The 12,785-nt window shown below is 34.2% G+C and overlaps 1 protein-coding gene across 3 annotated transcripts in view; it reads right to left on the bottom strand.

Annotated features, from left to right (window-relative positions):
* LOC126973344 (transcription elongation regulator 1-like) overlaps positions 1-12,785 on the bottom strand; it is a 68,966-nt gene that overhangs the window by 25,539 nt on the left and 30,642 nt on the right. For all 3 annotated transcript variants that reach the window (XM_050820570.1, XM_050820571.1, XM_050820572.1), the window contains exons 17-18: positions 4,240-4,432; positions 2,079-2,206 (exon numbers count right to left, since the gene is read on the bottom strand). In XM_050820570.1, coding sequence (XP_050676527.1) covers positions 2,079-2,206; positions 4,240-4,432 — 321 coding nt within the window. The remainder of the gene's footprint in view (positions 1-2,078; positions 2,207-4,239; positions 4,433-12,785) is intronic.

Here is a 12,785-nt window from a genome sequence, read left to right as displayed (position 1 = left end):
CTACAGACCAGCCGCGGCATCGCTGAAGGCTGTGATGTCACTACATTACACTCACATCGACGCACGATTTTTGATTTTATTTTCATTTGATTTTCAACAAAAATTAGAGTATTTCTTCTATGTATATGAGATATACACACACACTGTGTTATTAATAAACGTAGAATAAAGTTATTCCAAGTTTAAACATAATGTCATTATTCTTACCTTTGTGACTACAGAACTACATGACAGGGAGAAGATATTTTAAACTTGGACTAACTTTACATTGCGTTTATTAATAAACAGTATAAGTCTTTAAGTGATTGGACGGACTTGGTGATATTCTCCATAGCTGGCACGTGAACCGTAATGCATTAGGCTTTTTATGACAATAAGGGACGAGACGAGCAGAACGTTCATCTGATGGTAATTGACACGCCCTGCCCAATACATTGCAGTGCCGGTCATGATTCGTGAAAAACCCAAAAATTCTGAGAGGCACTACAATTGCACTCGTCTCCTTGAGACATTCGAATTCAAATATGTTTATTCAAAATAGGATGCGACATCACATATTGAAAGTCAAAAACTACCACCCATTCCAAAACGAATGCCTCAGACCTGAGAAGAATGGGCGCATTAGACTCAGCGGGCTTTTTTTTTCATGAAAAAAATATGTTCACAAAGTAATATTGTACAATTAAACATATTATTTAATATGCTGAGGGCGGTCGCTCCATTCCCAATCTGCGGTATCATTAAGAAGGTCATTTATATTATAGTAAACATTAGCACACAAACGTTTTTTAACAATTCTTTTGAATAACATAATACATTTGTTTTGAACATTTTCTGGGATCTTGTTGCAAAATTTCTTTAAATTTTGCTCTCAATTATTCTTTAAGATAAGATGTTAAGTTTCATTTGCCCAGTAATATCACTAACTACGGCGCCCTTCAGTACGAAACACACTAATGTTTACACATTACTGTTTCACGGAGGTAATAGGGTCCGTTGTGGTACCCATAATCTAGCCGGCATCCTGTGCAAAGAAGCCTCCTATTGGGTAGGCTTGCGCCTAGATGATCCTCTGATCATATTGGCTGCAGGTAGATCATTTGCTCGAACAAACAATAAAACAATATTTGTAAATAAACCTTCTTGCTGAAAAAGATTTATAACTTTTGCACCTAGAAACTCCGTTCGTTTGATATTGTTTACATGGCCTGTTTAAACTCTTGTATCTTAAATAATATATATACGTCTAGAACAGCAAGAGGCCCACTCTTGCTGTTAGACAACCGATGAAAACAGGCCAGGTTTATGACTTTAATGTGCGTGACAAGTTTTGTCTTATACCTACTCACGATTTGTATGTCACTTTGTGTTAGTGTGCGTACATTGTTTTAAAATTAAGGTTAACTGTCAACCTCAATGTTTTCGACGTTTTCACAGCTGTGGTATCGTCTTGTAATCGCTTTTTAAGGTTCCGTAGCCAAAATTCAAAAATGACCATTATGGATTCGTCATGTTTGTCTGTCTGTCCGTCCGTATGTCACAGCCACTTTTTTCCTTAAACTATAAGAACTATAGTGTTTGAAACTTGGTATGTAGATGTATTCTGTGAACCGCATTAAGATTTTCACACAAAAATAGAAAAAAAAATCATAATTTATTGAGTTGAATTGAATGAAACTGCAAACCGTAGTGACGCAACAGGACGAGCGCGCGGGGGATGTGAAAGGGGAACGGGAGGGGGCTTCATGTTCCAGCGAAGTTCAGAGATAATGTGGCCATGTAGTAGTGAATTTTCAAGGAATTTTTAAGATTTCGTTGTCATACGCTTTTTTTATTGCAAAATAATAGACTCGTTAAGCCTAATTCGTATTAAAAATATTTTTTTTGTGTATCAAAATACTCAATTTTTGCTGGTTATAAGCTGGCAAGATGATCTCACATGATCTGACTTGAACATTGAAAATGAAGAAGCTAAAGAAAAATTCAAAAAGAAATAATTCTTAACAGAACGCAAACGAACAATTTTACAGACTATTTAATATATATTATATGAATCAAGAACAACAAACAACACTCACCTCCCCGGCTTTCTCCTTCTTCTCCTTCTTATTCTCCTTCTCCTTATCTTTATCTTTGTCCTTATCCTTTTCCTTCTCCCTGTCCTTATCCTTCTCCTTCTTCTCTTTTCTGCTACTGCGGTCGCGTTCTGTAATCAAAGCGATTCCGTCAATAATTATCAAATTGACAATTATTATTACTCTTAATACATCTGTTATAAGCTATCACTACATAGTATAAAGAAAGTCGTTCCGCTGTCTGTCTGTCCCTATGTATGCTTTAGTCTTTAAAACTCAACAACGGATGTTGATGCGGTTTTAAGATAGGAACTCAACAGAAAGGTTTAACATTTCATATGTATAATAAATGCATGATATAATAAAGGTTATATTTCTTCAAATTATGCTCTCAATGAGTCTTTAGGACCTAGGTTATAAATAGCGCGGATAGCCCTCTTTTTTCAGCTTTCAATTTTCTATTTCAGTCAATATGGTTCATGAGATATGGCTAGAGGTGGGCGTTACAACACACAACACATAATATATTACAATATATTTTTACAACAGTATAACACATTATAAAATTTGCCACTAGACTGTTATAATTATATAACTTATTTCCGTAGTGTAAATACATAAAGAGCTATTTCTACTTGCGATGAGACGAAGATAAATAACATTTTGGATAAAACAACACTTTCATTCATTATATTTGCAATGAGAATCATTTACACATTTGCGAGTTTTTAAATTGACAAACTGCTAGTTGTGTTTTGAAAATTATTATTATCATTTTGAAGTTATTTTTTTGTAAAAATTATAGTATGAATAGTAAATTAAATGGCTATGTGTAATATAGTGTATAATACGTCTACGCGTTAGTCTATCCCCCTTATTCATAATAGTCTGCTAACTTAAAGCATTGCTAATTCTCACTCTGTCTTCTTCTATTGACCTAAGTCAGAATGAGAAAAAACACTCCTTAGCGGCTGTTTAAAGTTAGCGGACCATTATGAATAAGGGGGTAAAAATAAAAAGTGTTGTGAATAGTGTAAATATACATTTAGTTAATAGTTTCTGGAACTCATTACTCGTTAAGATTGTTCTGTATAGGTAGGTACACAGGTAAAAAAAAATTTTTAATAAGCTCAACAAAAAAATTACCATCTACCTAGTACTTAGTGTTAAAGTAATTATTCCTCTTTGAATATGTTATATTATAAACACTAAAATACTGCAAACCTCAACAACAACAACATCAGCGTAAATAATTTCGATTAAAATTTATAACATCTAATATATATTATAACAGTTTAGAATAGCTCAAAGAAAAATATAACACAACAATAAAATTATAAGAATTTAGCCTACCTCTAGATATGGCAGCCAGACCGACATTCTAACTAAAAGAACTTCACAAACTAATTTTGTATCCAAAATTTATGGACGATGCGGGACTCGCACCCGCGCCTCTCGGGTTCCGTCCGAGCGGTCTTACCAACTTCTTCGTTTGTATCGTTTCATAAATTTAGCGAAATCTCAGGTCAATTTCGTAATATACAACTATTGGAGTTGAGAGAGTTGAACGAGACATACCAAGTATTACGATCCATGCGTCACTCGAACGGTTGGCTCAGTTGGTATGAGCGCTCGGACGGAACCCAAGGGGTCGCGGATTCGAGTGACGCATCGTTCATAATTTTAGTTACAAATTTATTTTGGGTATTAAAAAAAAGATGTGTGGCACTCGAGGACTGCCGCGGTAAAGCTATTGCATAGCATTTTTTAAAAACTTATGCAATTATAATTATTTATTTATGCAGTATTTTTAAAAAAAGCAAACGGGAAGTGAGGAATTTAACTAGCAAGATTTGATTACAGACAGACAACGGGACAGGTGAAACTAAATAAAAATGCTTGTCATAATAATAAAAATTAAAAAAACGATAAAAAAATAAAAAAAAATCAAGATGTACCCCAGGCTCGAACCTGGGACCTTCTGCACAAAAAGCATACGTGATAACCGCTGTTCCACGGCAACTGTAATAATGTGCCGAAATATCTATATACATGTAGTAAGTGTTAGGTTATTTTCGTTACGGAATTTCTGGATTCGGTCTCCACGCTCAAGGCCCGCGATAGAAGCTCTGCAATAGCTTAAAAGTAAAAGAACTTCGCTCACCCTTGTCCTTGCTCTCCTTCTTCCTGTCTTCCTTAATCATCTTGCAGTACTCCCTGAAGTAGTCCTCCCTCAGCGAGCTCGTCTCCACACTCTTGTACCTCACGTCCAAGTCTATCTTCTTCTTCACATCGACCCACCTCGTGTGGCGGTCAATGCTCTTATCTTTCAACAGTTGCATGAAGTCCACTTTCGCCTAAAATGAGCCGCGAATTAGTTCACTGAAGTGGTCGTAACTAAATAATTATTACCGGTTCGTTGGCTATGACTGTTGGTGAGGAGATGTATCTACTACTCTTTTAGCGCAATAATATAACGTTATATCAATTGGGAGTTTATCATAACATTTAACATAATCCACTTAGAAAGATTTAACAATTTTACTGAGTCTAGTAGATAGAATTGTGAGTTTATATTAGTTTCATTACTATTCTTTTTAAATCGGCTAATATGTTTAGTAGGTTCTCATACATTATGATATTAATTTCACTAAACTTTTCTCTCAATGAATCCATTGAACGCATTTTATAGACTGCTCGAATTGCCCTTATCTGCAGCACAATATAATTCCGTAAGACATGACACTATGAAAGTAGCTGATATATACAAATATAGCAGTTCAACATCTGCCTAATATTTTTTATCGCAAATATTGCAGCAGAGCTTATTTTATTACATACCTAAGTTTTTTAAATGAGGTCTTTGTTTGAGGCTCAATCACGCCTAAACCACTGATCGTATCGACATGAAACTACCACCATTCGATGCGAAATTTATCCTAGATGGTTTATAGCTATAAATTCAAATTCCAACAATCCTTCATTTTTTATTGCTGTTTTACTTTGATGAAAATGTTTCAAAGGAAAATAATAAAAATATCAATATGAATAAAAATAAATAAAAATGATGAATAAAATTTAATTTATTTTCTTTTAAAATTCGCCCAGCGAAGCGGGCAGGAACGGCTAGTATACATATAAGAAGGGGCAAACGGGAAAGAGATAGAATTAATGGGGAGTGGTGAGTCAACCGAACTTGGACATCCGCAAAAAACAGGTGTATAGAGATGGCGTTGACGGCCTTTCTTTTTTTGTTTTTTTTTTTTATGGAATAGGAGGACAAACGAGCGTACGGGTCACCTGGTGTTAAGTGATCGACGCCGCCCACAATCTCTTGCAATACCAGAGGAATCACAGGAGCGTTGCCGGCCTTTAAGGAAGGAAGGCCTTTAAGGTAACTTAAACTCCCAAGAGTATGCTCTATGCTGGAAGGCCTTTAAGTCGTATTGGTTAGGGAAAACGGCAGCCGGTAATTGATTCCACAAAATACGAGGCACGAAATTGCTCACAAAAGTCGAGGTTATAGACACTAATGTTTTAGTGTCCATGCAAAGCTCGGGCGAGTCGCTATTATTACTATAACTCTTATATTATATTTTGTTGATAAAATTTATTGACGGTTAAATTAAATTCAGTTTTTAAATCGACAAAATTGTAGTCTTAATCTATTTATATTGCGATAATTTCAATATGTATCAAATTGGATTCTAACCTACATTATTAACACAACAGCTCAAAAAATGTATTAAAACTTTCGCTATTTGGTGATATTAATTAATGTAAGTAAAGTTTATTTAAATTGATTCAGTATTTTTAACCAAAGGGGGCTTCAATAAATTGACGACTCATATCCGGTAGGTGCAAAAGATTGTATAGTTAATATATAGATTTCTGAGTCATAGATGTTTTAAGTGAAAACTTCTCTGTATCGTTGTGATTTGAAAGTCGATGAAACGAAAATGCGAGACAGTAAAACGAGACAGACACATAAATTCATAAGATTTTACGTGGGAGAAAATGAGATAGGAAGCATTATACAGTGTTTCTTATGTTCGTGGTGCTCTTTGTATTTTTTTTCTATGCCCCATACGAGGGCCAGTGGAGGTGAAATCTACCATTTTTCTCCAGAAATGGAACTCCATACACAACAACTGGAATCATTATCAGTTCAGCTATATAAAGTGGTAGAAATATGTGCATGTGAAACCAAATTAGGTAATAGTATTTCAGTATTAATTGTAGCTATCTACATTTCTCATAACCAATGAATAAATAAAATTATTAAATTCCTTCTCATGAAATTCCGATGATTTTACGTGGGGATTTTAATGTAAATTTTACATCTGATACAGCGATTGAGTTATGAACACTTTATATGCACGTTGTAATCTTTTTCTTGAACTTTAACTAATATTTAATATTCAATGGTGATTTTGACTTCGTACATAAAAGGCTTGGGCGTAAAAATACAATATATGAGTTGTGTCGTTAAGACACTCAATCTGTAAGTCAATTATTTTTATCGATAATTGATAGTCTTGGCAAACGATTTATTTTTAAAAATAGCTTTAACAGTATTGATTTATAACTAAATTTTATAATAATATTGATTTAACTAATAGTGGGTGTTGAATTTGTAAGAATCGACTTATTTTTTCATACACAGAAAAAAAAAATCTGTTTAAATATATTAATATACTTAATACTCTCATGTATCGATTCAAATATAATTTGTACAGTAACCGGGTTACTGTTTTACCTCTTCAATATATCGGTCAATCCTACACATTTATACAGATTATATTAGATATAATTGGTTTGGTATAATTATTTGATTCAAATTTTATTTCTCGATACAGCTCCATACCATCAATCAAAACCAACTAATTTAAAACTAAATGCTGAAAAAAAATACAAAATTAGTTGCTGAAAAGAAGAAATATTTAAATTGCAGCTGCGAAAAAAAGATTAGTCCCTGAAAATGAATACAAGATTAGTGCGTTGAGAGCGAGTGAAAAGTTTTTTTGGTTTTTTCGCAATTGAGGGTAGAAAGAAATTCAATTCACTTTACAAAATTGACTCATTTCAATATATAATTACTTAACATTAAATGCTGTATAAATTATAACAAATTTAAAGCAACACAAAATAATACACTCACGAGCATGTTATTTTCACACCATCATAGACAGGCCTTTTTGTGTGGGTACACGATTTTGTTTCCCAAAACACTACAAGCGGCCCGCACTCAAATGATCGGGGAGGGTATTTCTTAACTTACGAGTTAGAGCAATACGTTGCTCTAAACATGAAGGTACTGAAGTCACATCAGTTAATGGCCAGTTGTGAAATTCGGCTTTTTCTATGACAATAAGTGACGAAACGAGCAGGACGTTCAGCCGATGCTAACTGATACGCCCTGCCCATTACAATGCAGTGCCCCTCAGGATTCTTGAAAAAGCCAAAAATTCTGAGCGGCACTACAACTGCGTACGTCACCTTGAGACAAGTTGTTAAATCTTTGCTTTAAAAATTTACCTAGTAGTTTCACTAGCTACGGCGCCCTTCAGACTGAAACACAATAATGCTTATACATTACTACTTCACGGCAGAAATAGCCCACTGGTAAATGTCCTTAGTCGCCTCATACGACACTTTTGGTCCTGCGACTTCTCTATTCTTTCTTTTTGCTAGAATATTGGGTTCAATCAAGGATCCTGAGCAGCACTGCATTGTAAAGGACAGGACGTATCACTTACTACCACGTAAACGTCTTGCTCGTCTCCAAACTATTTGTTATGGAAAATATATAAGTTATCAGCGATTATATATATCACTTGCATTGATGAATAGAAATCAGGAAAGTTGATAGTCATCCGAGTATACTCGGACGGTGAAGACTCCGTTTTATGGGCGAAATATCGTAAGGGGTGTTGTGAGGCTACGATATTATTAATGATTTTGTAAATCACAAGCAAGCCTGGAATAGGCAACCAACAAAAATTGCATTTTTCTGCCTGTAAAATAAAATTGTATTTATTTTGTGATGGGCTATTCTTTGCAGTTCTTTCCCCAGTGACATTGCCAAAGGTAAACTCATTAGTTGTATCATTTTTTGTGACACATACACTATTTGTCCTACGGATATAATACATATCTTTGATGTCATCCCATCAAGTGAGCCTTACGCTCGGCCTACCGACTCAATCAATAAAAACCACCGTTTCCGATTAAACACTGCACACAGATAATCGAAATAAAAAATAATCCAAACAAAATATTAAACTACCCTCAATTCCGAGTATAAACATCTACAAATAAATTGCATATTCAGACGAAACTGTCACTTTTCTCTCGCTCAACTTATTAGTTATTACCTAACTTATTCAATTATATTCAGTTTGATTGATTTAATCCGCGACTATTACTCTTATGGGAACAATAACGTCACATATATATAAAACTAACTTAATAGGATTGATTACACATACTATTATATTAATACACCGTTTTATTTTTACGATTATTCAACACAAAGGGCCATCCATAAATTACGTCACACGTACGGAGGAGGGTGGGGGTGGACGAAGTGTGACATGGGACGGGGAGAGGTCCCAAATTTTGTGAAATCACATTTTTTCGAATATAAAATATTTTTATCTAAGTATTACAGACTAAATTTAAAATAAATACCTAATATACTTGCAGATATTATAATTTTGTTAATTTTTATTCCTTTGTTTGATTTAATGTTGATTTTATTGAAAAATAATTTAAATGAAAATAACAATAATTAGGAAAACCCTGCTGTTTTAATAATTTCATAAGTTTTCAAATGTAAAATTGCGAAATATGTGACAAGTCACTAGGAAGCGGGGTTTCACAAATGTGACCAAGTGTGACAAGGATGGGGAGGGTCACAAAATCATTAAATTCGTGTGACGTAATTTATGGGTGGCCCCAATGAAATAGTCACTGACAAGATATCGTTATTAAAAACTTGAAACAGTGCCGTAACACAGGAATATAGATATCTCGTAACTGACTATTTAAGATTACTTAAATATATGACTAGGGCTGATGAAACAGATTTGATTTAAGTATGGGAATATTTTATTATGCGCTTTAAAAGAGAGCTTCGGCGGAGATGGATATTTACCATCAAGTGATAACTTGAGATTTGGCTGTTGTACCCTGTGGGCTTCGGTGATAACTTTTATAACCTAATTAATCTGTAAACAGTAAACCTACTTTCCCACTATAGATAACATACACATTTAATACAATACTCCATCCAGCCAGTGATTTTGTCTTCATAGAATTCATTTAAAAGGCTGCCGCTTAAAGACGCGGGTGATCACTTAACACCAGGTGACCCGTACGCTTGTTTGTCATCATATTCCTTTAAAATTTCGGAGTATAATTTAGCCCATGTTTTTAAGCTCTTACTTCGGGCTTACAAAATTTCATCAATAAGACTTTTGTTACGTTCACAATTGTTATAATATTAGTTACACAATGCGTAAAATATTACCATCATTAATATTACGTGACTACCCGCATTTTTTTAAACATGTCTTCGTTTCTTTTCTCATAGCAAATTAGTATTTTTCAGTCGGATATCTTCTACAATCATTGAAGCAATGCATATAAGGTGATCACTTACAAGATTACAGATTTACAATGTGAACTTTGATGAATGAATCTGTAAGTTGCGTTCACACGTTAAGGGGAGGGAGGGGGTCGCCGAAATGTGACATTGGGGGTGGGGTCTCAAATATGTGACCACCTGTGACAAGCAAGGGGGAGGGTGTCAAAAATTTATGAAATTTGTGTTACGTTATATATTCAGGGCCCCTAATGATCTGTTTTAAGGTCATTCTACTGTGAAATCAGTTTTCCGATGTAAACACAGCCACATGAAATACGCCATCTTTAAATCGGTCGATATCGACATTGTCCGAAGTTGCCTTCTTTCACTACTACCTACAATATTGCGTATATATTGTGTATATCATATGTCAAACGGGATTCGAACCTGTTTCCACTGAGATTAAGGTTCCAATTAAGGAAACAATATAATACGGTGTAGTCGACAAGAAACGGAAGGAGAGTCTAGCCTTAAGATTTAAGCAGTTTTAAGCCTTAATTAGTCAAACATTTTATGAAGTTATAATAATATCTATATTAACGGTGCATTAATAACGATATAATGGGCGCAAGTGATCACCTACTGAGTGAAATCAAGCTGGTCTGTTGACAACATAAATAACTCAAGAATACCGATCCCATAAGACTAATATCGCAATAGATAACGACTCTTCAGGTAAAAATTTACATAGTAAATTATTAGCAGTATTTCCTATAATATATATTATATTATAGGAAAAAGAGAATTTCACTCAAAATGATATAATGCAAACTTCGACTATACGAATTTTTCTGTCTTCATTGCAAAAATGTAATAATAATTTAAATTTAAACACGACAAAAAAGCTTTTCTACAAAAAAAATAAAATTAACAACATTCCATTGTACGTTATTATATAATAAAAAAAAATAGAAAAACTTTTTTTTTTTAAAACAAAACCCTGAAAAAAAAGACCAGATTAGTTATTATTTACAAAGTTCTCCTCGATTTTACATTAGATACTTAATTTCACATTATTCATTCAATTTAATTTAACTTCGAGCGATTAATATGCACAATGGTGGTTTTTGCAATACCACCGTTTTTTTGAATTCTTTAATGTTTTCTACATTATGTTATATTCTGCTTAAAATTATATCTAACCTTATAAAGATTGTAGAAATGCGGGGTGATCACTTGATGATTAATAAACTGATATGCGTGTTCACTTATTAAAACGCCGTTTATTTTTCGCGATCAGAATAAAGTATTATTAAGCAAATATTGGCTCTTGATTTTATCATTTTATGATAGATAGATGCTTTGAATATAATATGGTTTAAGGATAATTAAAACAATTATAACGCCGTAAAAGCAATCAATCGAGAAATGTATTTAATAAAATAATCAGTATACTTTATCAAAAAATGCAAGTTGTATTTAAACGGCCGATTGCGAAAGCCGCGACAAAATAACGTGTTTCTCGACTGACCGGTAGAGCCCTTTATAATTAAAAGAAAAACGTCACGATCGACCGGGCACCCTTATATAAAGAAAAATCAAAGAGTTACTTCACGTTCTATGATTCCAATTATTATAATTCAATGTATTACGTCACGACCGACCGGGCGACTCAAATTAAATCAGAGTTATTACACGTCCCATAATGCCAATTATTATAAATCAAAGTATTTCGTCACGATGGAACAGGCAGCCCGTTTATAAATAAAAAAGAGTTACTTCACGTCTCACAATCCCGATAATAATAAATCAAAGTATTGTGATACGACCGATCGGGCCTTCCCTATATAATTCAAAGTATTACGACACGACCGACCAGGCAGCCCGTATATAAATAAAAAGATTTACTTCTCGTCCCATAATCGTAACAATTATAATTCAATGTATTACGTCACGACCGACCGGGCATCCCAAATATAAATCAGATTTATTACGTCTCATAATGCCAATAATTTTAAATCAAAGTAATACGTCACGACCGACCGGGCAACCCATATATAAATCAAAGAGTTACATCACGTCCCATAATGCCAATAATTATAAATCAAAGTATTACGTCACGACCGACCGGGCAACCCATATATAAATCAAAGAGTTACATCACGTCCCATAATGCCAATAATTATAAATCAAAGTAATACGTCACGACCGACCGGGCAACCCATATATAAATCAAAGAGTTACTTCACGTCCCATAATGCCAATAATTATAAATCAAAGTAATACGTCACGACCGACCGGGCAACCCATATATAAATCAAAGAGTTACTTCACGTCCCATAATGCCAATAATTATAAATCAAAGTAATACGTCACGACCGACCGGGCAACCCATATATAAATCAAAGAGTTACATCACGTCCCATAATGCCAATAATTATAAATCAAAGTATTATTACGTCACGACCGACCGGGTAAGCCATCCGCATATTGAAAACATTTACCATCGGACTGACCGAGCGAGTGCGGACCATCAAGTGACCACCACCGACCGTGTCCGAGCCAGGTGCAGCCGCCAGCCTCCTCTCTATCACAAAACTGGTATCAGTCGAGCGCCCAACAGCGGCTAGTGTGCTACACGGGATAAACGCGAACGCATTCTCGCGATGGAGTCGGATACGATCGAACATTAAATAGCAATCAATCAGTGAAAGTTATATCAATTAACATTGACAGGGCAGTCAATCAACATAATGAAAAACAAACCGACATCCACCATGAAACACGATCGCCAGTTAGAAAAACACAAATATTCAATAAGTGTCAATCACATACAGAAGTAGCCTGGAAAAATTATTAATATCAAAAACAATGATTTTAGCATTGATATTTCTAAATCACCACTACTTATTTTTCCAAACTGCTCAATGCAAAATGTAGACAATGATGAAATTTCAATTCTTAATCACAAAAGTATTAACTAAAAATATTGAAAAATTTATTAATAGCAGTGTCTCAATCGGAAAATTCATCATAGATACAAAATTATTTCAATTTTTGTATTATAATATAGATAATCGCTGGGCAGTAAAAACATTGTAATAGGGAATCGAACCCTG

This window comes from Leptidea sinapis, chromosome 29, assembly GCF_905404315.1.
Source record: "Leptidea sinapis chromosome 29, ilLepSina1.1, whole genome shotgun sequence".
In the NCBI taxonomy this organism is placed as follows: Eukaryota; Metazoa; Arthropoda; class Insecta; order Lepidoptera; family Pieridae; genus Leptidea; species Leptidea sinapis.
This window is presented reverse-complemented; position numbering and strand designations above follow the sequence as displayed.